The following is a 24,707-nucleotide window of genomic DNA, read 5'->3' as shown; positions in this document are numbered from 1 at the left end:
ATCCAAGTGGTTCCTCGTCAAAGTTACAACATGGCCCATATGGAAGCTCTATTTTTATAAGTACTTTCAAATCTAGTTTTTGAATTTTGTCAATCCTGCATTCTGATAAATTTGGAAGTAAGGGGCATATAAACACAAAATATATATCTGATTTAAGTCTGATTGTCCAAAATGTCTTTTAGGATTTCTTGAAGACTATTAGATCTACCCTAATCCTAGCTTACGCTTATATAAAAATATTCATATTCCTTTAAAAAAAACATTTCAAATATCCCATAATTTTGGATATTCACTAAAGAATCAAGACATAAAATATTGAAAAGAAATCTAAATTAGGGAAATCTTAATGGATCCATTGATTGACTAATTAAACTCCCCAATTTTTATTTTTAATTTTTATAAAGAAAAGGCATCTCAAATTTGTTGCAAATACTATATTTTTTTTTCTTTCTTACAACTACTTTTGTCCTTCATAGGTTATTTCTACCCTTCCCTATCCGCAGCTAGTGGAACAACATTAATTACGCCTCAATCTCCTACCAAAAAAATTTAAGGAGTATATCATCACTTTCTTAATTACAAGGAATTTTCATTTCATTTACCTTCGTCTCCTTCTCCTTCTTCTTCTTCTCAAATGTCTAATAAAATGGTTGCTCGTGTTAATAACGTAACAACAACTACAATATTGATGATCCTGAACTTTATAACATTAGTTCATGCTGCATCAAAAGTGCCTTGCTATTTCATTTTTGGGGATTCATTACTTGATAATGGCAATAATAACAACCTAAATACAGAAGCAAAGGCTAATTATCCACCTTATGGCATCGATTTCCCGAATGGACCTACTGGACGATTCACAAATGGCCGCAATATGGCTGATATCCTTGGTAATTACTTTCCTTTGGGGTCATGAAGTAGTTGGTTTGGAGTTGAATTATGTCGGTATTAAATTCTGCATAAGTAACATCGCGTTTGATAGCTTATTAAGAGGTAAATTATTTATGTGTAAAATTGATATTGAGTTTGGTTTGGTATTTAGAAACTCACATAACTAATATAGGTATAAGTTAGGAGAGAATCTATGTATTAATTTATGCAGAATTGAAGATGGAATAACTAATATATGAATAATTAATCTCTGCATGACTAATACCCGCATAAAATAACACATATATTCATTCATAAATAATACCTACATGACTTTCACTAGTTACCAAACTACCCTTTATTAGTTCTTTAACGTATATACATACTACTTTAAGGATCACTTGGTCAAAAATATTAGAGAGAATAATTAATTAGCCTCTTGTTTGATAGTGTTTTCATTTTATGTATAAACTATTCATGTATATATTAGTCACAGCCGGCCCAATGGTCAAGCCACTAAAGCGGGCTTTTTTGGGGCCCAACTTTTTTCTTTTTCCATTTGCAGTCAGTCTGGTATTTGTATGAATTTCCCGATTAGTTCTATATTGAGAATTTGAGATATGTAAAACTTTTTTTTTTTTTTTACCTATAATAGATTTATAGGTTAATTTTTCTTCTTCTTTTTTTTTTTTTATAAAAAAAGGTCTCCCATTAAAATTGTGTTTAGGCCACTGATCTTATTTAGCCGCCCTCAGAATTAGTTATACAACCAATTCATTCTTGACCATGACATTAAAAAATGTAAGGTACTATCTTTATTCTAATACATCTTATCAAGCATTATTTTTATTCTGATACACCCTATTCATTTAATATAATCAACCAAACAGTCGATAACAAATAATGTCAACATAATTAATCTCAATATTATTAATACGTCCTATTCAATACCATTCTTCTACACCCTACCAAACAACTTCTAACTTGGTTGCCTTAGTGGACCTAGGGTACCAGAATGGATTCATTCGAACCCCTTATTCCATCGATAAATACACTAAATGTATCTCCCTTGACTTCTTACGTATATTTAATTCTTTATATTTTGAATCTCCTAAATTAAATATCCTAATTCTGCTACTGCTTTTTTGTTATTGAACTTCTTTTTATATATATACAAAAAAAAAAAAAAACTTTATTCACAGGGAAACTGCTAGGGTTTGATGACTACATTCCACCTTTTGCAAGCGCAACTGGTAGGAAAATCTTGCAAGGTGTAAATTATGCCTCTGGTTCGGCGGGAATTCGTAACGAGACCGGAAATCATCTCGTAAGTTTATATACAAACATATATCATGAATTTATTGTTTAATATAAAAGTTCGATGCCTAATTTTTGTTTACTATTACTATCTAACGAGTGATATCAATAGCTTTTCCATCTTTAATTTGTCCCCTATATGATGAAGCTTTTTTTCTAGTTAGTCAAATACATTTAACTTACTATTTAGTGAATGAAGTTCATTTACATACGACATGGCTGAAGTTCATATAAAAATAACTACTAGATTTTAGTTGTATATGACCAACATTTTATCTCTTTATATTTATATGAAGTTCATATTGATAAAAATGATATAGACAAGGCCTTTTATGTATATATATAAATCTAACAAATAAAGTTTGATAAATTATTTTTCAGGGCAATCGAATTTTTTTGGATTTGCAACTTCAAAACCATCAAAACACAATTTCACGCATGGTTGATTTAGTGGGAAATAGAGTTGCAACCAACTCACACTTGAACAAATGTTTGTACATTGTTGGAATAGGCAGCAATGACTACATCAACAACTACCTTGTGCCCAAACATTACCCAACTAATAGTTTGTACACACCAAGTCAATATGCAACACTATTGGTACAACAATATGCTCAACAACTTAAGGTTCACATAAAATTCTTTCACTACTTCAATTTTCATTCTTAACTTAGCTTGCAATTCAAATTAGAAAGTTTTTTAAGATTGTTAATTACATTGTTAAAAGGGTAAAGGGTTAATTTTGACCTGTGAAATGGAACAAATTTACCTTCTATAAATAGTTGGGGTCAAATATTTCATCATTGTTACTAGTTGGGGTTGATTTTGCCCCTGCTTGTGCGAAATGAAACAGATTTGTCCTCGGTTAAGAGTTAGGGTCAAATATGTCATCACTGTTACTAGTGTGGGTGAAATTTGTCCTTGAACAATGCGAAGTTGAACAAATTTGTCCGTCGCTAATAGTTGGGGTCAAATATGCCCTCTGCGTAATTAATTGGGGTCATATTTGCTTCTAAACTATGTGAAATGAAATAAATTTGTCCTTCATAAATAGTTGGAGTCAAATATGTCGTTGATGTTACTAGTTAGGATCCAATTTGCCCCTAAACTATGTGAAATAGAACAAATATGCCCTTTGTTAATAGTTGGGGTCAAATATGTCTTCTTTGTTACTTGTTGGGATCAAATTGCCTTTGCACTATGCGAAATAAAAATAAGTTTGCCATTTTTTCTAAAAATGTGGAAGATAAGAATCCGGTGATTCCACGAGTCACACAATTCCCGATTAATTCTTTAAAATGGGAGGTAAATTTGAAATATTTCACACAATTTAAGAGCAAATTGGATTCTTGACACAGTTCAAGGGCAAATTTAAACCTTTCAAATAGTTTCGAGGCAACTACGACTAACAGACTTTACTTTCAGACGTCTTTGAGCTTTTTCTTTTGAATTATAGCAGAATCTTGATTTCCTTTGTATTGAAGCATTAATTAGCATCGCCACTAAGACTTACTATCTCCATGAGTTGGGGATAAAACTCGCATACATTCTATCATCTTCAAATCTCACTCGTAGCATTACACTAGGTATGTTATTGTTGTAATACGACTATATATTTGGTTTGATGCTAGACTTTATATGGAGATGGAGCAAGGAAAATAGCCCTGTTTGGATTACCCCAAATAGGTTGCATTCCACAAGAGTTACAAAAACACAATACAAGAAAGTGTGTGGATTCAACAAATGAGGCAATTCAACTATTCAATGAGAAGCTCAAGTCTCTTGTAACTGATCTAAATACCAACTTCCCACAAGCAAAATTCACGTATATAAACATGTACAGCATTTCATCAATCATGGGTACGTACGTCAATCTAAAATTTTATTTTTCTCCATTTAAAATGATGTTATAAGTGTATAAAAGATCTCAGAACCAACAATGTTGTTATAGATACGTTTGACGGTATAGAGAACTACTCTTTAGTCTATAAATTCTATTTATTTGTTTTGCAGGTACTCTTAGTTTCTTGAATTATCCATGCTGCAATGTTTCGAAAACAATTGCTGAAGGGCAATGTGTTTCTGGACAAGCTCCATGCCACCTCAGGGCAGCACATATGTTCTGGGATAATTTTCATCCTACAGAGAATGGAAATTTAATTGCTATTATGAGAGCATACAATGCTTTTCTACCTTCAGATACTTATCCTGTGGATATTAGTCATTTGATTCAAAGTGGAGAAGAGCTGATCTGAACTTTATTTTTAGGAAAAATAGTTTTATAGTTTAGTCCTTAGTAGTCTATCGGAAATAGCTAGCCTCTCTAGTTTCTACATTCACAAGATAGGAGTAAGGTTGCGTGTACATCACCCTCTCGTGGAATTGCACTGGGTGTGTTGCTGTTTTGTTTTTTCGATTCTGTTGAAGGTTGTACTGATCTGTATGTAAAAAAGAGTTGTTCTCCCATTTTAGGATATGACTAATGGAAAGTCCAAAATGGTGTGTAATTTCAATTATCTGGGGAATTTTAGTAGCTAAGTTAGTTGACCACCTGAACTTTCACCTTATTGGTGAAGGTTATATTCCCCACCTTGTAATCTTCTCCCCCATTTTCCCATCACTCTGAGATTATTGCAGACATACTTGCAGAAGAAATAAGTTCCTCCGGTCATTCATGGCTTTCGTTGTGTAAGAGGAAAGCCCGGAAGAGAAAATACCCTGATTTCAATCATTTGCACCAGAAAAGAGCTCAGGCCCGGAAGTCACGGAGCTCTCTTCTCTTTCAACGGCATCAGCCACCAATCAGGCCCGTACTGTCTTTATAATTCGGGAGAGCAGAGATAAGATAACGTGGTGAATGACGCAAAGGGAAGGAACCATCACGTCCTATTGAGCGATGCAAGTTGTTGACTAGGAGGATTGGAAAAAAATTGAAACTTCCATGGCCATGGTTAACAAACCATTTGAGGAAGAATGATCTTTCCAAACAATATCAGTCCTCCCTAGTTAAATAAGACCGAGAATTACGGAAAGGTTACCAGCCCTGTAGATATGAGAGCGAAAAACTCATCGGAATCCATGGTGAGCTAAGCACAGATTAGATAAGCAGAAGAGTTTCCAGAGATCAAAGAACCAATTCAGTACTAAATTCCCATAGCAGTTTTAACAGATCTAAAAAAATTAGGCTATGATTTCTTCTCTTAATACAAGTCAAAGTACAGTTATGCACCTGAGCATTCAGAAACAGCAACTTCAAATGTCCTCTACTTTCCACATAAATTTACAACTTTCTGTTCTGCAGTCTGCACCTATCTCAAAACAACAGCTGCATTTCTGAGAGCCAAGTACCTCTGAACATAGTCGTTAGGGAGAGACCTTATTATCTTGAAAACCTCGGTATTAGCATAACGGAGTTTAGTTCTTGGGTCAAAATATGGTGCCTGCATGTCAAACACAAGAAACATTGGTGGGAATGCACAAAGAACCGGAAAGCAAGCAGAAACTTAGACCAAAGGCACTCTGTTGAAAAAGTACCTCAAATCCTGTTATGTCGCATATCTTTTTGCCTGGATGCATAGAAGGTGGTGTTTCAATGTTAACATCTACAGGGAAAGAGCAACTTAATTCAAAACTTTGAAATATTCATCAAGCTACGAATGAAAGAAAGATTACATGCAAAATAATCCTTCTAGACTGGGAAACAAATACTCTGTTGGCCCTGAAAACATAATTTGAACGTACAAGTTGTACAGTGAGTGATGATAACAGTGCAGCATATAAAAAAGAAGAATATCATTTCCCTGTCTACAAATTTAATTCAAAATATAATGGACATAATGGTCTGCAATAACCTCCTAGCTGATAGTCAAATGTCTGGGGTTCGGAGACTGTTAGCAAATGTTCTGTGATGTATCTGGGAAATGCAGCAATTTCAAGGCAATTTTCATCTAGCTTGACAACAATAGTGCAATGCCGAAAAATGCATCCAGATTATAGAGTTTTGGGCAGAGTCAATATCACAACCTAATTACTGATAGATCTTAGCAACCACACAATGCTATCTCAACCATTCACAACCACAAAATTATCAGAGCACTATAAGGAACAACAATATCTGTCTGAAAGAGCTCTTCAAGAAAGTTGGGTAAGAGCTAGTAACTACATGATCAGGGAAACATGGTCGCAACGGGAAATAAAAACTGATGACATGCTTTGTAGCTCAATGCGTCCTAGGAAAGAACATAAACCAATTCTCAGCATTGAAATGGACGTTCTTCAACTCCTAGGTCTCACAAAAGTTGAAGTGTATCGAGTCAAGGAAATGAGGGTCATTTTTTTTGGTCAAAAGTAGTATCAATGATTGGTTTAGTAATCTGATTGTCATGATCTAGAAAGTACAAAATTGAACTCAATTTTATCAAGTTAGGCAACAAGAATTCAACCTGAAATTGTTTGGGCATTTCAATATGGATATTAGATGTTATAATCAAAAGCAGTTTTACGCTACACCTACTTTTTGTCAATATGCTCGTTGGGTAAGTTAAACCAAAATTTTCAACCAAGTTAACGGACCAAACTCAGTAGCAAACCAAAACCAAACCAACAAAAGTTTGGCCACCCATCAATTTTCTCTTGAGGCAATGAGAAATATTTGGATACAAACAGGATTAAGATTCAGCAAATGAACTAAACAGAGTAAATATACCTACATTTTATATTCTCATAAAAAATACACCTATATTTTGCCGAGACCCAGTCCATTCTTCATCACAAGCAAACAAATTGAAGTGCTACACATGAATCAAGATCAAAGTAATATGTATCTTAGTCTGCTTATGCCACTGATCTCGTAATACCCACAGAAAATTCAAAACAATAAAGGTTAATGAGAGAAAATGGAAATGTAGCAATGCTATAGTTATGCTAATCATAGCATGTTTGTGTGAGTTCATCTACACATTACCTTCTCCATCGACAACAATCGATCATCAATGGAGAAAGTTTAGATTATATTTTGTAATACTGAGAGAAAATGGATGATAAGAATTCTCTAAAATGCTTTTCCAAGAAAGAAAACGAGAAAATGATCAGAATGGTCCTTAGTGGATAGGGGTGTTGGACTAGTTTGGTCCTTAATGTATAACCCTTAACAGAAATATCCTTAATGTATGCAGTTACCATTGTCAAAAAAATAGTATCCTTAATGTATGTAAAAAGTGATCATTTTAGACCACATCCCTTAAAACTATAGTTATGAGTTAAAAATATGTTAAACCATCCTGATCTTCACGTGCAACTCACACCACACAAATACACATGAATACATGTATCACACGACTACATGGAAAGGACCTTCTTCTTCCTAAAACATAGACCACCTGAGTTAAACCATAGTTATGAGTTAAAAATATGTCAAACCATCCTGATCTTCACGTGCAACTCACACCACACAAATACACATGAATACATGTATCACACGACTACATGGAAAGGACCTTCTTCTTCCTAAAACATAGACCACCTCCATATAACACCGTCACCAACTCATATTTCCCTTGCACAGAGATATAGGGACATTCATACCCATTCTTCTCAAAAAGACTTAGCTAATGAGTACTCCATCTTTTCTCAAGAAACCTTCAGGCTTCAGCAATGGCCATTAAGACCAAACCCATCAAGAGGATCTGAACATATTTTTCCATCTCCCTAGCCTCATTGCCATAAAAACTAACATTTCTACTGTTCAACTAAAAAAAAAAGTCATTTTTATTTCTTTTCACAGACCAGAGAACTCTCATATCTCTGCACCACTATTCACCCATAAACCTCATTCTACCTACCTCTCCGTTTCACTTATACATCTACAAGGTGTGCATCCTACCATGGATGAAAAGCCAAAAAGGAAGAATAAAAATTGAAAGAGGGAAGGAAAAAAGAATTCTAAAGCCTCAGCCGGGAAAAAATCAATGGAGATATAATATGCTCTTGAACTTCCCTTTTTTCTTTTTTTCTGCTTTTCCTAGTAAAGATTCCCATTTCCCCAAATGTGGGTGTGGTGGTTTGTCTTCATAGATCCCAAAATACCAGGAAATGCAATCAAGTAAATCTTATCATTCTCTTGCCTAGTCTGTATCGAGCAATATTTATATGGAGGACAGGATGCGGAAAGTGAGACTAACATGATTCGGACATATGAAGAGGAGATACACGGATGCCCCAGTGCAAAGGTGTGAGAGCTTGGCTATGGATGATTTCAGGAGAGGTAGAGGTAGGCCAAACAAGTTTTGGGGAGAAGTGCTTCAACATGACATGATGCAGCTTCAGCATACCGAAGACGTGACCTTAGATAGAAGGTTATGGAGGACACATATTAGGATAGAGAGTTAGTTAGGAAGTCGAGTATTGTCTTACTTATCTTTCCATACTAGTAGACAGTAGTCATAGTATTACTTTTGTAGTTTCTTGTTATTCCATTTCTGTTACTATTTAATGTTTCTTGTACTTCGATTATCGTATTATTCTATAGTAGTTACTTTTCCTTTTTTAGTATGCTTTATCATCCTTTCTTTAGTTTTTTGCCTTGATTGCTTCATTCAACTTGTTATCTTTTTCCAAACTGCTTTATAATGCTTTTATTTGAGTGGAGGGTAGGCTTGCATACACACTAACTTCCCAGACTCCACTTGTGGGATTACCAAGGCTATGTTGTTGTTTTTGGGTTTGTTCTGAGCTTTTGTGTTTATGGCAGCCACCAGAGATACACTTGAAACACATCCCCATTACATTTAATCATGGTTTTGACTCTATTATTCATTCGGTATAAGCTACGCCAAAAAATAGAGTCCTTCATCTAGCTCTACTCGATGGGTATCGACATTGAGAAGCGGAGAGTGGAGCTTATGAATACATTATGGCCTATTTCAGTTAAGGGGTATACATTTAATGCAACCAAGGACCATTTCAATCAACAGCAGGTTGAATTAATGAAATCAACTAATTCAACAATGAGGTATAGCCTTAGAAAAATTGTTGTAAAAAGCTTAATTGGAAGATTGAGACTCACAAGTAGGTAGGTGAGGAGGATAATTTTCGTAATTTTCTGCTTGTATAATCTGCTTGAGATGTTTCCAGTGCCTGCCTCTAGCTTGTCCTTTAGGGTACTTATCGTACATCTGAATCTTCTTGAATTTCATGTGAGTTGGAAGTACTAATTCAGCTTCTAACACTTCCCGCTCCATTACTTCCCGCCGATGATTCTCCGATGGGGAATTGAAGGGTAACACAGAATTAGGGGAATTAAAAGGATGTTTTACTTATTGGGCTTGGATCTTAACCCGTTATAACAATAATTATTTATAAAAGAATATCATCTTAGTTTATTGAAGGATGAAGTAGCAATCTGAAAAAAGTCCAATCGTTTTTGTTAGCTGATTAGAACATTTATGCTAATACCCAATATAACTATCATCATTTAATTTTAATTTCAATTCTAAAGTCGACGCTAGAATGACTAACAATAAAGAGATGAATTTTAGATATTATTCACTATATAACATAAAAAAAAAACAAAAAAATTCCTATTATTTTTTGATATTATATACTATTCCTTCCGTTTCAAAAAAAATATCTAATTTGACTTGACACGAAATTTAAAAAAATAAAAAAGACTTTTTCATCTTGTGTTCTTAAATTAAAATTATGTTAAATGTACTAAAATATCTTTTAATCTTGTGATCTTTAACATTACACGTGAAAAGTTGAAATTAAAGTTTTGCGAAAAAAGGAAAAGGGTCATTCTTTTATTTAATAAGCCCAATGGGCCACTTTATATTGGGCTTTCAACAAACCTATGTAAAACATCGCTCCTTATTAGTAATACCCTTTCTCATTTTATTCACTGGAAAAAAAACCCTAAGCTTCTGAAAACAAAGAGAAAAAGAGCCGCAGAGTTTGCTCAGGAAGCTCTCATACGGAACGAAAATGGTGAGAGAAAAAAAATAAGTTCACTTTTCTTCTTCTCCTTTTTCATTTTTTTCTTCGCAATTCACTGATTATAATCTCTAATGTTTTCTCCATTTTTTTTGCAGACTTTTAAGCGAAGGAACGGAGGTCGTAACAAACATGGACGTGGTCATGTCAAGTTCATCCGCTGCTCTAACTGCGGCAAATGCTGCCCTAAGGTCCTTTTTCTATTTTCTATATATTGATTATTGGATAGTTTTTATATGAATACAATATATTTCGGATCCAGGATTTTATGCTAATGATAGAGGATAATTTATTATGTATTAGTGTTTTGTGGTAATATGTGCAGTTTTTTTTTAACGCAAGTGTATATTTTAACATTGATATTATATGATTTTAGTTTTGAGTAGAAAATAGTGTGTTCATCTGGTCCATTGAGAATATAGATCTGTTCATAAGTGAATGCGCTGTACATATGCAGAGTTCGAGTCATGATTTGAAGTTTATGGGTTGAGTATTCTGGTCTGGTTTCAAAATTAATAATTTATATATATTTAATGAATTTGTTGATACAAATACAAAGTTTGGACTAAAGTCACTTAGTTCAGCAGAACCCGTAATGTACACGCTAGCTCTGCCACTGGACATATGTATGCTGAGTTTATTGTAGAAGGAGGATTGTTTTTGTTGGGCCTCTTTTCGGAGTCTTATTTGTTCTAATTTTAGTTACCTCGATGCTCTGTTTGGTAGTGTATTTGGAGATGCTGTTTGGCATATGTATTTTGTTGTCGAAGCTGAAATATATTAAAAGATGGATAATTGTGAAAGCATCTGCAAGTGTTGTTTTCATTGTTCAGGAAGGAAAGTTAAATTTTGAAGATGCAGATTAGGGATCAATTAAGCTCTGTTAGAGTTTATTTGGTTTCAAATGCTGGATGTCCTATGACCATAATCTTGTGATTAAAACCAGGACTATTACATGGATAGGTTATCCCACCTTCTATATGTGATTGGTTATGTTAAGATTTTGGTATAGAAATAATAACAGTTTTAGCTAATGCCTCTAACCAAGTGTGGGAAATATTTAATCCCAAAATCTATACTGGGATAACCTACCTAATCCCTTGAACCAAATGACTCCTTATTAGAGTATCATGTTCATTACAAATATTGATTTAGTACAAGAAAGTTTGATGCTTTTTGACTAATGTTCACATATGCTGCTATTATCAGTTTAATGCTGTATGTGCTACATTGTGTACTGTTAGACCAATTTTTTGGGACTATCCTGCAAGTGACTCTTATAGTGGCTCCTTATAAATAACCCTTCATTTTACATTTTATCTTTGTATTGCAATGATCATTATTATAGTTATATAGAATTAATAATACGAGACCACTTTCTGCTAATATTTTCAAACTTGCTGATGTTATTAATCCTAACTGATTTCAGGACAAAGCCATCAAGAGGTTCCTTGTGAGGAACATTGTTGAGCAAGCTGCTGTGCGTGATGTTCAGGAAGCTTGTGCCTTTGAATGTGAGGTTCTTAAGACTACTTCGGAAGCCTATGTAATGCACAATAGTTTGCTAACGTGAAATAACTCGGGTGTGTTCTCTATGCAGTGTACACTCTTCCTAAGCTCTACTTGAAGATGCAGTACTGTGTTTCGTGTGCAATTCACTCCAAGGTGGTTAGAGTCCGTTCACGTACTGATAGGAGAGTTCGTGAGCCTCCACAGCGTTTCAGGCGCCCAAGGGTATCCCACCCTCCCCATTTATCTTCTCAGCTTTGAGCAATAGTTTCCTTCAAATGAGCATTTTGGTGTGAAAACTGTGCTTATGAAAAGGACCTTGACTATACATGCTAGTGCCTGTTTTGTCATCTTGTTGATCCCATATCTCATTTTGTTATTCCACCCATATATTGAAAATCTGCCTTGCTCGGACTCTCCGACATGTTGTCACACCTGTGTCCTATCCTTAAATATGCACTACTTTAGGAGGATCTAACGTGCACGTGGGGCCATTTTGAAGAGTCCGAGCAACACAGTAGGAAATACTATTTATTTGCCTGCTTTAGCCTGTTAATACCAGGAGAATATCAGCACGATTTCTGTATTTCAGACTCGCTTAAATATCACCCTATCTGTACTGTTTGCTATCTGTATAGATAATAATGAGGGTTCTACATGAACTTTATCATTCTATGATATTGTTTTGCTCACTTGGAGTTTGTCTTTTCTGTGGTTATTCCAGGATGATCTCCCAAAGACAGGACAAGCTCCACGCCCTGCTGGAGGACCCCCTGCTGCACCTCGCACTTAAATTGTTAGGATTCAGGTTTTGGTTAATCTGATAGTTATGTCGTGTTTTACATGTGGTGGTTTCAACAGTGTACCGTTTTCATTTAAGATAATGGGACGTATTACCATGTTATGGAATTGAATTTTGAATGGAAAACAGATGTTTAAATTTTTCAGAATGGAGGGCTTTGAATTTGCGTTTCTGATAACCTGACATCACATCTGCCTGAATGGTGTTATTAGTTATTTCAATTTCCTGATTGAATTTGATGAATAGGGTAACTCTTGTAACCTAAATGTATTTTGGCATGCCAACATTGTGAATTTGTTTTGATTTTCTTTATTGCATCCATAAACAAAATGTGTTGCACTCAATTTGAATATAGTGGTCAATGAGGTGGGAAAGACCTTGTGGTTCAAACTCCAACAGGGAAACTTGGTGATCTTTTTACTATTTGCTTAAAAGTGTAGTTGGTATAGAGTTGCACAGTATCTGTGTCACGGAGGTAACAAGTACCTTAAATTGTTTTAGGAGGATGCAGACTTGTGCTTGTTTCAAAGATAATGGAGAACCCTATTTGATATTCATGTTTAATCTACGATAACGTAGAAGAGATCATTCAGGGAGAAATACCGACCCTAATTTTGTACACACGCAACAACCAAGGTAATTTCACAAGTTGGATTTGGGGAGGATAATGTATGTTGATGTTACCCCCTACTCGAGGGAGGTAGAGAGACTCTTTCCGGTAGGCCCTTGGCTAAGGATAATAACCCCCTGCGCGGGTGGTCTGTTGTCATCCTAAAGAACTCTTGCGAAGCAATTAGGGTAATGCCTTGGAAAAAAAATGTAATGTTTCAAATTTGAACTTGGGACCTCAAGGCTAGTTTTAACCCCTTCAATTACTAGGCTAATCTCTAATCTTATATTTAAGAGGTTCAAAATTAATATATAAGACATAAATTTTTTTAAAAATATCTTATATATACAATGTAATTTTCTGCAGAAGGGTTCACCGATTACCTCTAGGTCCGCACTTGTCTAGTGCCTACTACTCTTACTCTTCCTCGATGTAGAGTTTGTTTTATATGGGAGACCTATTGGATCCTAAAAATGAGTATTATGAATGTTACACTTTTGTTTTTGATTTGTAAAATACAGAAAAAAAAACGTAAAAATTATAAATTGGACTAGATGGAATCCTACTCAAAGAAACACTATTTAAGAGTGAGGATGCACCTGTTTGGTGTGATTGATAAGAGGAATTAATTTTGAGATAATTTTTAAGTGGTCTTTAATTCTTTATTTGGTTGCAAAGGCTGAGATAACTTATAAGTTATTCTTGTGGAATACTAATTCTGAGATAAAGATATAAAATAACAAAAATAACCCCTTAAACTCTCTTTTATACACCATTTTTACATTCATGTATATTTACATAATTTTTAAATACATTTATAATAACATTCATAATTTTAATTAATTTTTTTTTATGATAATATATTTTTCTATTAAAAAATAACATTTTATAAATAAAATTTCTATTTATGAATATATTATAAGTTGAATTTATTTGTCTAATTCTTATGTTTATTTATATTTTGATTTCTCTTAAACCGTCCACTCCACTACTAAATTACATATTTATAATTAAATAGTTTAACTAACTTAAAAATTATATTTTATATATCAATTAAAATGTAGATAATTTTAATAACAAAATTTTTTTACTTTAATAAACTTAAAATGAAAGTTTTATTTTTAAGCTAAACAAGATGGAAGTTTTATTTTTATAAACTAAATAAGAGGAAAATTTTATTTTTAAGGTAAATAAGATGGAAATTTTATTTAAAGTTAAATAAGATGAAAGTTTTATTTTAAATTTAAATAAGATGAAAGTTTAATTTTAAAAACACGTGGCACAATCATGAAAATGCATAAATAAAAATATTTAAGTTAAATAAGATGAAAATTTTATTTTTAGGAATGAATAACTAAAGCTTGCAAAGAAAATGTAAAAAAATAATATTAAATAAGATGGAGGGTATTTTCGTAAACAAACAACATATTATTAGAAATTATGCAATGAATATAACATGGAATATGACCAACCAAACAAGCAATAAAAACTATTCTCAGTATAATTAATCCAATCATAACTTATTCCGACATAACTTATCCCAGCATAACTTGTATCCAAACCAAACAACCCCGAGTTCTTTGTGTTATACAATTGTATAGGACCATTACACATGGATCATGGTCTGATGGATGTATATTTAATTCATATGTACTATCAAACCACTAGTTTAAAAATGACATTTCTTAACTAAAATGAATTAATGAATTGTCATAAATTCATATTTTAGGAACTATTTAAACTTTCAATTACTCTAACCCAAAATCCCATCTAATGATAGTCTAAACATAGAAGTTTTAATTCCAAAAAGCCTGATATAAACTTGATGTCCAAATTCTCACCTAAAAGTAAATACATCAAATTGAAGAAAAAATTGACTTTGATAGTTTGATTCGATATTTTTAAGTTAGAAGATTTTGATTGGGACAAAGTTATTTATGTATATATTACACGTTATCACATCAGATGTTGAGGGGTTATTTTTGAGAAGCAAAACGTGATAATTATTTTGGTACTAAAGGAGTATAATAACAAAATGTGATAATAATTTTAGAACGGAAGGAGTACGTATTATTATAGCTACTTGATTAATCTCCTAGATCTATTCTTCTTATACATAAAAGTCTCTTTAGTAATACTATACTGTATTTTTCTTCCAACATTTACCTCTTCGACACATGATAGGATTTTCTTTTTAAAAAAATTCGTCCTAAATAAAATATGTATAAGTGAAGAGAAAATTTATTAATTATTTTATGCAGGATAAAATATTGAATAAGTAATACATGAATAATTAATCTTACATAAATAATTTATGTATTACTAATACATGCATAAATTTAACGAGCAACTCGTGGATAAAAGAAGAGAATAGTAATGTAATAATAACAAAAATTATCTTTATCCAAAGTTGTAACATAATAAGTACAAGATCTCAAATTATGAAACTAATCAAACTATTGTCTTTCTGATTAAGGTTGGACAAAGACCTTCGACATAGTACAGTGGTGATTTTAATATTTAACTTCTTGTCCTAAATTAATATTTAGTTAGTACTATTTTTCGTTTTATTTTAGGTGAAGGTGTTACTATTTGAAAAGTCAAACCGTTTTATTTGACTAAATTCTTTTTCAAACCTTTTTAATAATTTTGAATCACTAGTTACGTTGACTTGATTTGTTTTTAAAATATATTAAGAAAAGTTATTAAAGAATTTGAATAATATATATCAAAACTCATAGTCAAAAATTAAGTTTTGATCCTCGTACTTTAAATCCTTTTACATAAATTGAGATATAGAGAATATTATTTTCAAGTGACGTCAACAAAGTTTATTCATACGTTTTTCAAAGAACTGTCATTTACTTCGAAAGTAAAGAATAAGGTCTGCATATAATTATTCTTACCAGATCTCATTTTTTAGAATTATATTGAGTATGTTTTTATTGTCATTGTGCATTTACTAATATAAAGTGCTTTATTTTTTTTTTGTCAAGAGGTAGTGAGTACCCTATTTGTGGTTAAAAAAATTCAACATTCATGAGAAAGACAAGACATCATGAAAATGTCTCAACACATCAATGTTACATACATAGTTAGGTTTTCTTTTGACATGGACCAAACAACCTAAAGGGAAATCATGCCAAAGATAATTTTTAATCCACAGTACACTACAAATGACAAACAACTACATACATATATATGTTAATTTGAATTGAAAGTTCTTTAAAAAAGGTGTTTTCTAAGTACCAAACATATGTACCAACTATTATGTTCATATGTTTTTGGCTTTACTTCTTTGCCTTTGGAATCTTAGGGGATTTTTTTTTTGATAGATTGATTGAGAGGGTGGGTTGTTGGTGAAATTAATTTTAAAAGTTTTAAATTTGCCTCAGATGTTTGAAACCTGAATTTGTTTAACTTCGAAATAATCTAACTTTACGAATAGGGTTGGCAAAATCAAACTCAATCTGCCTAATTCAATTCAATCTGTTAAAGTTTTGGTTGACTATTGATCCGTCCATTCATTAGCTTAACCCATTTCAACCCATTAAAAAATTGGATTGATATGTAACCTGAATTGACTCATGAGAAATCTTGTTAAAATATTTTTTAATTTTTTTTTCAATTTGATATGTTATATATAGCCATAATAAAGAATTTTTTTTGTATTAGGTACGAAAATAGTTTAAAAGAATAAATAAAAAAATTAAGCTTAGTAAAAATTGCCCATTATATAACCCATTATCTAACCCATTTTGACCGAACCCATTTTGACCCAAACTAATTTGGATTGGATTGGATTTTGATCCAATTGTTGTCTTAATCCATTATGACCCACCCAAACTTGAACTTGCCCAACTACTATCCTATTTGCGAATAATGCTCCTCCCCTCCCTCCCCCTTATTTTTTTTTTAAAAAAAACTTTAGAAAGAGATGTAGCTTTCCATTAGAAAAACTTTACCAAAACATTTCCATTACTAATGCATTGTAGCAATATTGATAGCAAAATCCAGAAAGTGACATAGAACAACCTAATTCCCTTTTTAAAAAATAAAAATAAAATAGTATACACATTATTTCCTTTTTAATCCGTCTTAAAATGAATATTACCTTATATAATTAGAAATGATTTAACTTTAATTCATTCTTTTTTATTTTTAATGAAATGATTTACAACTACATGATTATCTAAAAATTGTTTTATACTACAAGCTTTAGCACCTTGTTTGGATGGTTGTTACCCGTTATATTGTGTTGTTAGTTTAGATACAGTGTTTGTTTTGATTATTACTTAAATTCTATTGTATCGTATTATTTAAATTCATCGTTAGGTAACCACAAAAAGTCCTATTTTATGTAATGACCGATTTGGTGTGATCACATCATTACCTTAATATTCTCTTCTTATTTTGTCTTTATTACTTATTATTTAATATTCTTATTTTATTATTTATCCTGCCTTTTCATAGTAGCTCTACCCGTACCCTACTTTTCTTATAAATTTATCATTCAAATTGTTGATGTGTGACATTATGTAATGACAGATAACGATAAAATCTATCCAGACATTGTATTCATTAAAATAATACAATATGATATAATACAATACAATACAATACGATACATTATGATACACTATGTAACAACCATCCAAACAAAGTGTAAAAATATTATTTTTAAAAACTATTATATCAAGTCAAATGATACCACATAAAATAAACTAGTGTTACTATATATTAAGACAATAGAGGGATATATATATATATGTGTGTGTGTGTGTGTGTACATGTCAATTTCTTGTGGAACAAATATAGGCTCAAATATAGGCATTACGTGTAATCCTTTTCAACACAACAAATGACTTGATTGTTTTTCCATCTCTCTTTTTTCCTTTGCTCATATACTTTAACGTGTCATATCAGGTTAATTATTATTTTCATTTGACTTAATGCCAAATATATCTCATGTATTTTAAATTTAAATATTTATATCTCTTATGCTATGAAATTCGATATAAATGTGATGATCTTATCCTTATTTCTCAAAGAAATTTTAAAAATGTACCCTTTATATGCTGAAAATACTACACAGAGAAATATTCATCTAACTAAATTAATTTAAGATAATTTAAAGGGAAATAATAAATAAATAAAAATAATAATGAGAGAATCTTATATATTAAAATATTTTTATCTAAAAAGATATTAATCCTTACATGTTTAAGGTGCAAGAAAATATTACAAATAATTGATATATCTTATTAAATAATATGTGTTCATTTCCTATTTAAGAGGTTTTGGAAGAATTATTAGTTACTATTATTATTCACATGTTTTTATAATATTATATGCATTTAAAAATTTATAATCACAAACATTAGAGATATGCGATTTATCAATGTGCCGTTTTAGGATGTTTCGATATCTTATTTATGAACTATATTTTGCTTATTTAATAAGATTGTATAAGAATTAAGAAACTTATTGATAGTTTTTACACTTGATAGGGTTTTCATATTTATAAAAAAAATATAATTTAAAATTTAAAATTACTTATTTAAATTTTTTTTTTTTACCATCAAATCATGATTTCATATCATATAACCTTTCTAGTTATTGGTGTATTGAAAAGGAGTGTAATTTTTTTTTTTGGGGGGTTGGGAATTGTTGTTTTGTTACTGAGTTGGGGAATTGTTGAAGCCAGTGGAGAATCTCTGAACCAGACATGGTAAAACAGATGAAAGTGCCATTTTCACCCTAATATACTTTCTCTGTATACAAGTTATATGAAGGTGTATAATTGAGCATGAAATTTAAATAAAAAATAATAATTTTTTAAAATTTGTAATTTAAAACAAGTCTTCAAAAACTTCTGTGATCATCAATAATTTTATCAAGGGAAAATAAAAGATTTAAAATGAAGGGAAAACTACACAAAATAAACCCAATTGTGAAACTATTTATAACCCAGATTGGATTCAACCCAAACTATTATTCTTAATGGACCAATGACCCAAACTATTTAACCTATTACCCCACTTTTTCTTTTCTTATTTCGTGCATAACTTCAGCATCACTGCTATGAATTAATCATATGTGATACTTCGCCAGTATATTGATATCATATCTGTATTATATAGGATTGAGCTTAATTCTTTGTGATACTTCGTCGGTATATTGATACCTTATCGGTATCATGTAGGATTGAACTCTTTTCTTAACAAATAAAAATTAAACAGTTAAAAGAAAATTATTAAAATCACAGTTTTATTCATTAAACTCTAAATTAGTAGAAAGTATATTATTTGTGATACTCAGTCGGTATATATTGATATCATAAAAGACTGAACTTAATCCTCTGTGATACTCATCAGTATATTGATACTCTATCGGTATCATATAGGGTGGGCGCTGACGTCGGCATGTGAATTTTAAAATAAATTTGTGCCATTTTAAAATAAAAAGGGGTATGAAAGTAATGAGACATTGAAAGATAAATACTTTCTCTTTTTGAGGTATAAGTGTTCTCTTCCCAATCAATTTGTTAGTTTGTTATTTAATATGAAAAATGGTCACATAAATTAAGACAAAGAGAATACGCACCTATTAGGGCCCATTTGGACATACAATATGAAATTAAATTGATATGAAGTTGAAATTTTGCTTGGATACGCAATTTGCATTTCTTAAAGTGTATATTTTTTTTCATAAACATGAAAACCCCACAAGTTGTAAACACTATCAAATTTTCTTCATTTCTTATACAATCTTATCAAATGAATAAACCAGAGTTCATAAATAAGATATATACCAGAATATCTAAGGCGGCACATTGATAAATTACATAACCTCATGTTCTTTCATAAAGAAATGCTTGCGATTATAAACTTTCAAATACATGGAATAATAACTAACTATTTTTTTAATATAATTATTTCACATGGCACAAACCCTACTCTATTTTTCATGTTATCATTCAGATTTATTATATAAGAGAAATTATATATTTATTATTATAATTTAACTAAAAGGTAATAACATAAATTTAAATTCTTTTTTTGGTGTATGTTTTTTCCCCCTTGACTAATACATTTATCAGTGCATATGTTTCTCTCCTCAGTCATCCCCAATTTTTTTCTTCTCAAAACCTCAGTATCTCCACCACTTCTTCACAAATCTTGAACATCCAAAATAAAAAGAAAAAACAAAAACAAATCTTGAAAATCCCAATTTTTTTTAAAAAAATCTTTGTGATTAATTGCATGGGATAATTTGTGATATAATATTTCTTTGTGGTCATCATAATTTTGTGTTCATGGAGTACTACTATTGCAATGTTAAATGGAGGATTATACACAAAAAACTCCTTCTATTTTTTACAATCTCCTTCTTCTTTTTTGCAGCCTACAACAAAACCCTCAACTCTACAAGTCTCTTTGGTAAGTTTTTTTTTTTTATTAATTTTTTTTTCCATAGTTTAAACATACACTAATCATGTACTTTCTTCTTGAGCTGAGGATCTATTGAAAACAATTTTTTATATTAATGAAATAAGGAATAAAGTTTATATATATATATATATATATATATATATATATATATATATATTTTAAATCTCACAAAGAAGTTTAGATCCGAAAAAGTATGCTTAGGCAGTTCTTTCGCTGCTTCTTGACTCCACTGCTACCCACCCTGAGTCGACTATTGATCTGTCATCCGAGCCCGTTTTCCTTGCACTAGTATTTCTTCCTTTCCTAAGTGATGTTTTAGCCTTTTTATTTGATTCCTGAATATATAATTGGCGTTTTAAATAATTAAGAAGATATTAATAATGTTCTTTCAGTTTACCCTTCTTTAAATAAAGAGAGTTTTACATAATCAAGAAAATACTTAAGAGTTAATATCTTTTTCAAGGTATTTAGTAAAAATATTTTTTATTTTTTTAGAAATAAGTAATTTCTTAATAGATATGCGTCTAAGCTAAAAAAAACATCACTTATTTAAAAACAGCGGGAGTATATTGTTGTTGTTTATCATAATAAAAATATTCTGTAAGGGTTTCAGTGCATATATCTTTATAGATCAGTGTAATTTAATTAATCATGTTTATGTGTAGATATTACTGTTTAAGAAGTCGAATACTTTAGTTTTTTTTTTGACTATAATCTTCTCAATTTTTAGTTTTTTTTTAACATTTTGAATTATTGGTTGTGTTGATGTGTAGTATTTTTCGTATAATTTTAAGCCATATCACCTACTCTATTGATTATTATAGTTAGTTACCTTTAGTTATGTTTTGAGATAAATTATGATAGTTTGAATTTTACACATTGTCAGCATATAAAAATTGAATTATAATTAGTTATGGGTATATTACCCTTTTTGACCTTTATGCTTTTTCCCATATTCATCTATGCAGAAATCAATTTTGGGTTGGCTGCTAAAGCTGATTTTTCCTTCCAGGTCTGTTCACTTAACTATCAATTTTATAGTCATTTTCAGTGTATATTCATTCAATATATAATAATTATACAATTAGTGGTGATAATACTTGCTATAATTTGTAAAAATAAAATAAAATAAAGATTAGGCCAAAAAATTACACCCAGTAACCTTACGAATGAATTCATGTCCTAAATTTTTGATCCCTGCTTGCTTCGTGAATAAATCTATAAGATAAAAAATTTATAAAATATTCACTTTCAAGATTATTCTTGTAATTAATAAAATTCTTAGGGCTAACAATCTATTAATTTAATTATTTGGTGACAAACCTATAGGTTATCTTATAAACACGATATTAAGTTACAAATTAAAAAATTAGTACAAGATGAGGAGGGCGATTATGAATTGAATTTTTTTAAAAATAAAAAAATAAAAGTTGTGTCTAGCTAGTTGGATGGATTGTATTATACTTTATTATTTAGTTCATTTGGAACTAATTTATCTTAGAGCATGTTTAATTTGGATACGATTATAGCTTATAACTTATAAACTAAAAATAATAAGTTAGATTTTTTAACTTATAATTTTTGATTTATTTTTGTTAGTTTGATTTTAAAATAAGTGGTTAAAAATATTTAAATTCTTTTTTAATCAAACACTATAAAAATACTTAAAAGCTTTTTATATTTAAAAATACCTAAAATAAGTCGATCAAAACCGAGTCTTTAACTCAAATAGCTTTGGGTGGAGTTGGGAAAATACACATTTACCATTAATGAAAAAAATTAGCTTATGTAGCGGTTTCGACCCCTAACACTCTTTATAGTAATATTTTTTTTTTAATAGAAAAACATAGTAACATTACATAATTTTATAACAAATATATAAGATACACATGTCTGTGGATCTAAAAATCCTAGCAATAAACATTCTCTCATTAGAGACTTGTCGTACATGTATTACGTTATATACAACAAATATTTTACGTGTGTTGAAATCGGATATTGTATTCGCGTAATTTATGTTAAAATTAGATTATTATATGTGGATATGACGTACTTTGCTATGTTTTGAAAGGAAAATGATGGTACTTTTTGAAAAAAACACAAACTCTTGCTGTATATTACCAAAAACGGCTATTAATAATGCTACTTTTGAAAATTTTTATTTATTAATTCAGTTCATCTTGAACCCTCTTAGTTCAAATAGTCCATTTTCCATGCTTGAGTGTGCCTCTCGTAAATCAATACCAACTCAATTCATTTCTACTACATGCATGGTAGTTTAATTTTTCATCAATTCGTGTCTGATCGACCCTTAGGTCACTATGTGCTTTAGGAGTGATTCCTTTATAGATATGAATACTTATTTTCTATTACATTATGTGGTGATTGAATGCATACTCACGTGATCAACCGATAAATAAGAAAATTACATGAATAATGAGATGGACTAACGTAAAGTCTTATTCTTCTCTTATTGTGCTTTTCCCAATTATCAAATAATTCCAAAAAATATAATGGGGTCCATGCATGCTATGAAAAAATCACCATTCTTTGTCTTCAGCCTAAGTAGTCAAGTCTTAATTTTGAAATTTTCTTTCTACCGGCGCTTTGAACGGAACAATGTCCCCATATAGTCTAGCTAAGGCCACATGTTTGTAACTTTGTGCTAGTAAATAGTATTTTATTTTTCTTAATTAATTTATTTGATCTATTTTAATTTGATACGAAATTTAAAAAAAAAATTATTTTTTTCAAAAATTTTATTAGCTTAAATTAAAGATATGCTAAATATATCAAACGCTTTTTAATTTTGTAGTTTTAAACATGCCAGCTGAAAAAAATAAATTAAAAAATTTTCAAAAAAAGAGAACAAATTAAAAAAAAAAGTAAATCAAACAAATTGAAACAGAAGGAATAATAGGTAATAGTGTGAAATCACTCAAACCTAAAACCTAACTTTGAAAATTTAACTAAAATAATTCCCCCCCTCAAACTATCATTTCTATGTTTTATAAGAATTTTCAATATTTACAACAATAACATATTGGTGTAATTCCATAAGATTTAGGGATCTAAAGATAGTGTGTATGCGAGTCGCAAACCTTAATCCTACATTAGTAGATAATAAATTATTTCAGATAGATCCTTCAACCTTTAACATATAAAATATTGAAAAAAATAGTTGATGCCCATAGATATGTGTAGTAATTCTATTTTTGAGTATTTTTTTAAGGTCATTAAAATGTTAGAAATTCTCCTTTTTTTGTATTTTATATAATTAATTCTTGATATTACTTTGAGGTAGAGATTCAAGAAGGCCACGGAAAATACAAGGAGGATTTTAGGTGGCTTAGGATCGTCGCCGCCGCGGTGCATCTTAAAATGTGGCAAATGCACGCCATGCCACCCTGTCCACGTGGCAGTGCCACCGGGGACTCCGGTGACTGCTGAGTACTACCCAGAAGCTTGGAGGTGCAAGTGTGGCAACAAGTTGTACATGCCCTAATTTGATATGATCATTTTTATATAACAAAATTGTGAAGGATATAAATGTCATGAAGGTCTCACTTGTGTTACATTTAATTAATGGCTAGCTAGGAATATCAACATGAACTAATTAATTATTGACTCTTACTTTATATTATGAGGAAATCAATGTTAGTGATAGTATTAATTAGAAAAAATTACGCGTATTGACAGATATTATTACTATATTATACGATAAGGGTATAGTTTTAATTAATTACGCGAATTGACTACAATTTAATAAAATTTTCTATCATACAAATTCGAGGGCTCATATACAAATCTAAAAGCAAATATACAAATCTGAAAACGAATATATACAATCTCTTTGAAAGCCAATTTGTATAATGCACTGAGATATACAAACAAGAAAGCCCAATTTGTATAATGCAGCGAGATATACAAATGAAAATTGACATAGCAACTGAAACTATAGCTATGGAACGTAATTAAGCAAACTGTAGCTAAGGAGCCTAATTATGTTTCAAATCTTTGCTATTTTTGAAAGTTCCCATTGTTACACCTCAAAATTTTTACGCTAAGATTCGGACCATTCTTCATATGCGTATAGGCTTGAACTCGAAGACTTTAAATTGTATATATGATCTAGGATCAATTCATAAGTATTTAA

General features: G+C 30.9%; 4 protein-coding genes across 5 annotated transcripts; 3 read left to right on the top strand and 1 right to left on the bottom strand.

Moving 5' to 3' along the window:
* Positions 1 to 646: 646 nt before the first annotated feature.
* Positions 647 to 5,236, top strand: LOC129898915 (GDSL esterase/lipase At1g29670-like). Its single transcript, XM_055973629.1, has 5 exons — positions 647 to 890; positions 2,073 to 2,197; positions 2,569 to 2,814; positions 3,819 to 4,047; positions 4,201 to 5,236. The coding sequence occupies exons 1-5, from the start codon at positions 647 to 649 to the stop codon at positions 4,440 to 4,442; spliced, it is 1,086 nt and encodes a 361-aa protein (XP_055829604.1). The 3' UTR covers positions 4,443 to 5,236.
* A 73-nt stretch (positions 5,237 to 5,309) lies between these two features.
* LOC129901587 (protein EIN6 ENHANCER) lies at positions 5,310 to 9,602 on the bottom strand. 2 transcript variants are annotated; one of them, XM_055976827.1, is made up of 3 exons: positions 9,251 to 9,602; positions 5,722 to 5,753; positions 5,310 to 5,627 (listed from the first exon to the last, which is right to left on the bottom strand). In XM_055976827.1, exons 1-3 carry the CDS (start codon positions 9,423 to 9,425, stop codon positions 5,496 to 5,498), a joined length of 339 nt encoding a protein of 112 aa, XP_055832802.1. In that variant the 5' UTR covers positions 9,426 to 9,602; the 3' UTR covers positions 5,310 to 5,495. The 2 variants fall into 2 exon arrangements, with proteins under 2 accessions (XP_055832802.1, XP_055832801.1); XM_055976826.1 differs by having other exon boundaries at positions 5,722 to 5,789; positions 9,251 to 9,576.
* Positions 9,603 to 10,034: 432 nt separating this feature from the next.
* Positions 10,035 to 12,635, top strand: LOC129901081 (40S ribosomal protein S26-3-like). Its single transcript, XM_055976199.1, has 5 exons — positions 10,035 to 10,170; positions 10,275 to 10,367; positions 11,606 to 11,690; positions 11,777 to 11,910; positions 12,410 to 12,635. The coding sequence occupies exons 1-5, from the start codon at positions 10,168 to 10,170 to the stop codon at positions 12,476 to 12,478; spliced, it is 384 nt and encodes a 127-aa protein (XP_055832174.1). The 5' UTR covers positions 10,035 to 10,167; the 3' UTR covers positions 12,479 to 12,635.
* Positions 12,636 to 20,199: 7,564 nt separating this feature from the next.
* LOC129900566 (EPIDERMAL PATTERNING FACTOR-like protein 6) lies at positions 20,200 to 24,104 on the top strand. Its single transcript, XM_055975568.1, has 3 exons — positions 20,200 to 20,539; positions 21,520 to 21,563; positions 23,856 to 24,104. The coding sequence occupies exons 1-3, from the start codon at positions 20,416 to 20,418 to the stop codon at positions 24,054 to 24,056; spliced, it is 369 nt and encodes a 122-aa protein (XP_055831543.1). The 5' UTR covers positions 20,200 to 20,415; the 3' UTR covers positions 24,057 to 24,104.
* Positions 24,105 to 24,707: the final 603 nt, after the last annotated feature.

Source organism: Solanum dulcamara, chromosome 8 (genome assembly GCF_947179165.1).
Source record: "Solanum dulcamara chromosome 8, daSolDulc1.2, whole genome shotgun sequence".
Lineage (NCBI taxonomy): Eukaryota > Viridiplantae > Streptophyta > Magnoliopsida > Solanales > Solanaceae > Solanum > Solanum dulcamara.
This window is presented reverse-complemented; position numbering and strand designations above follow the sequence as displayed.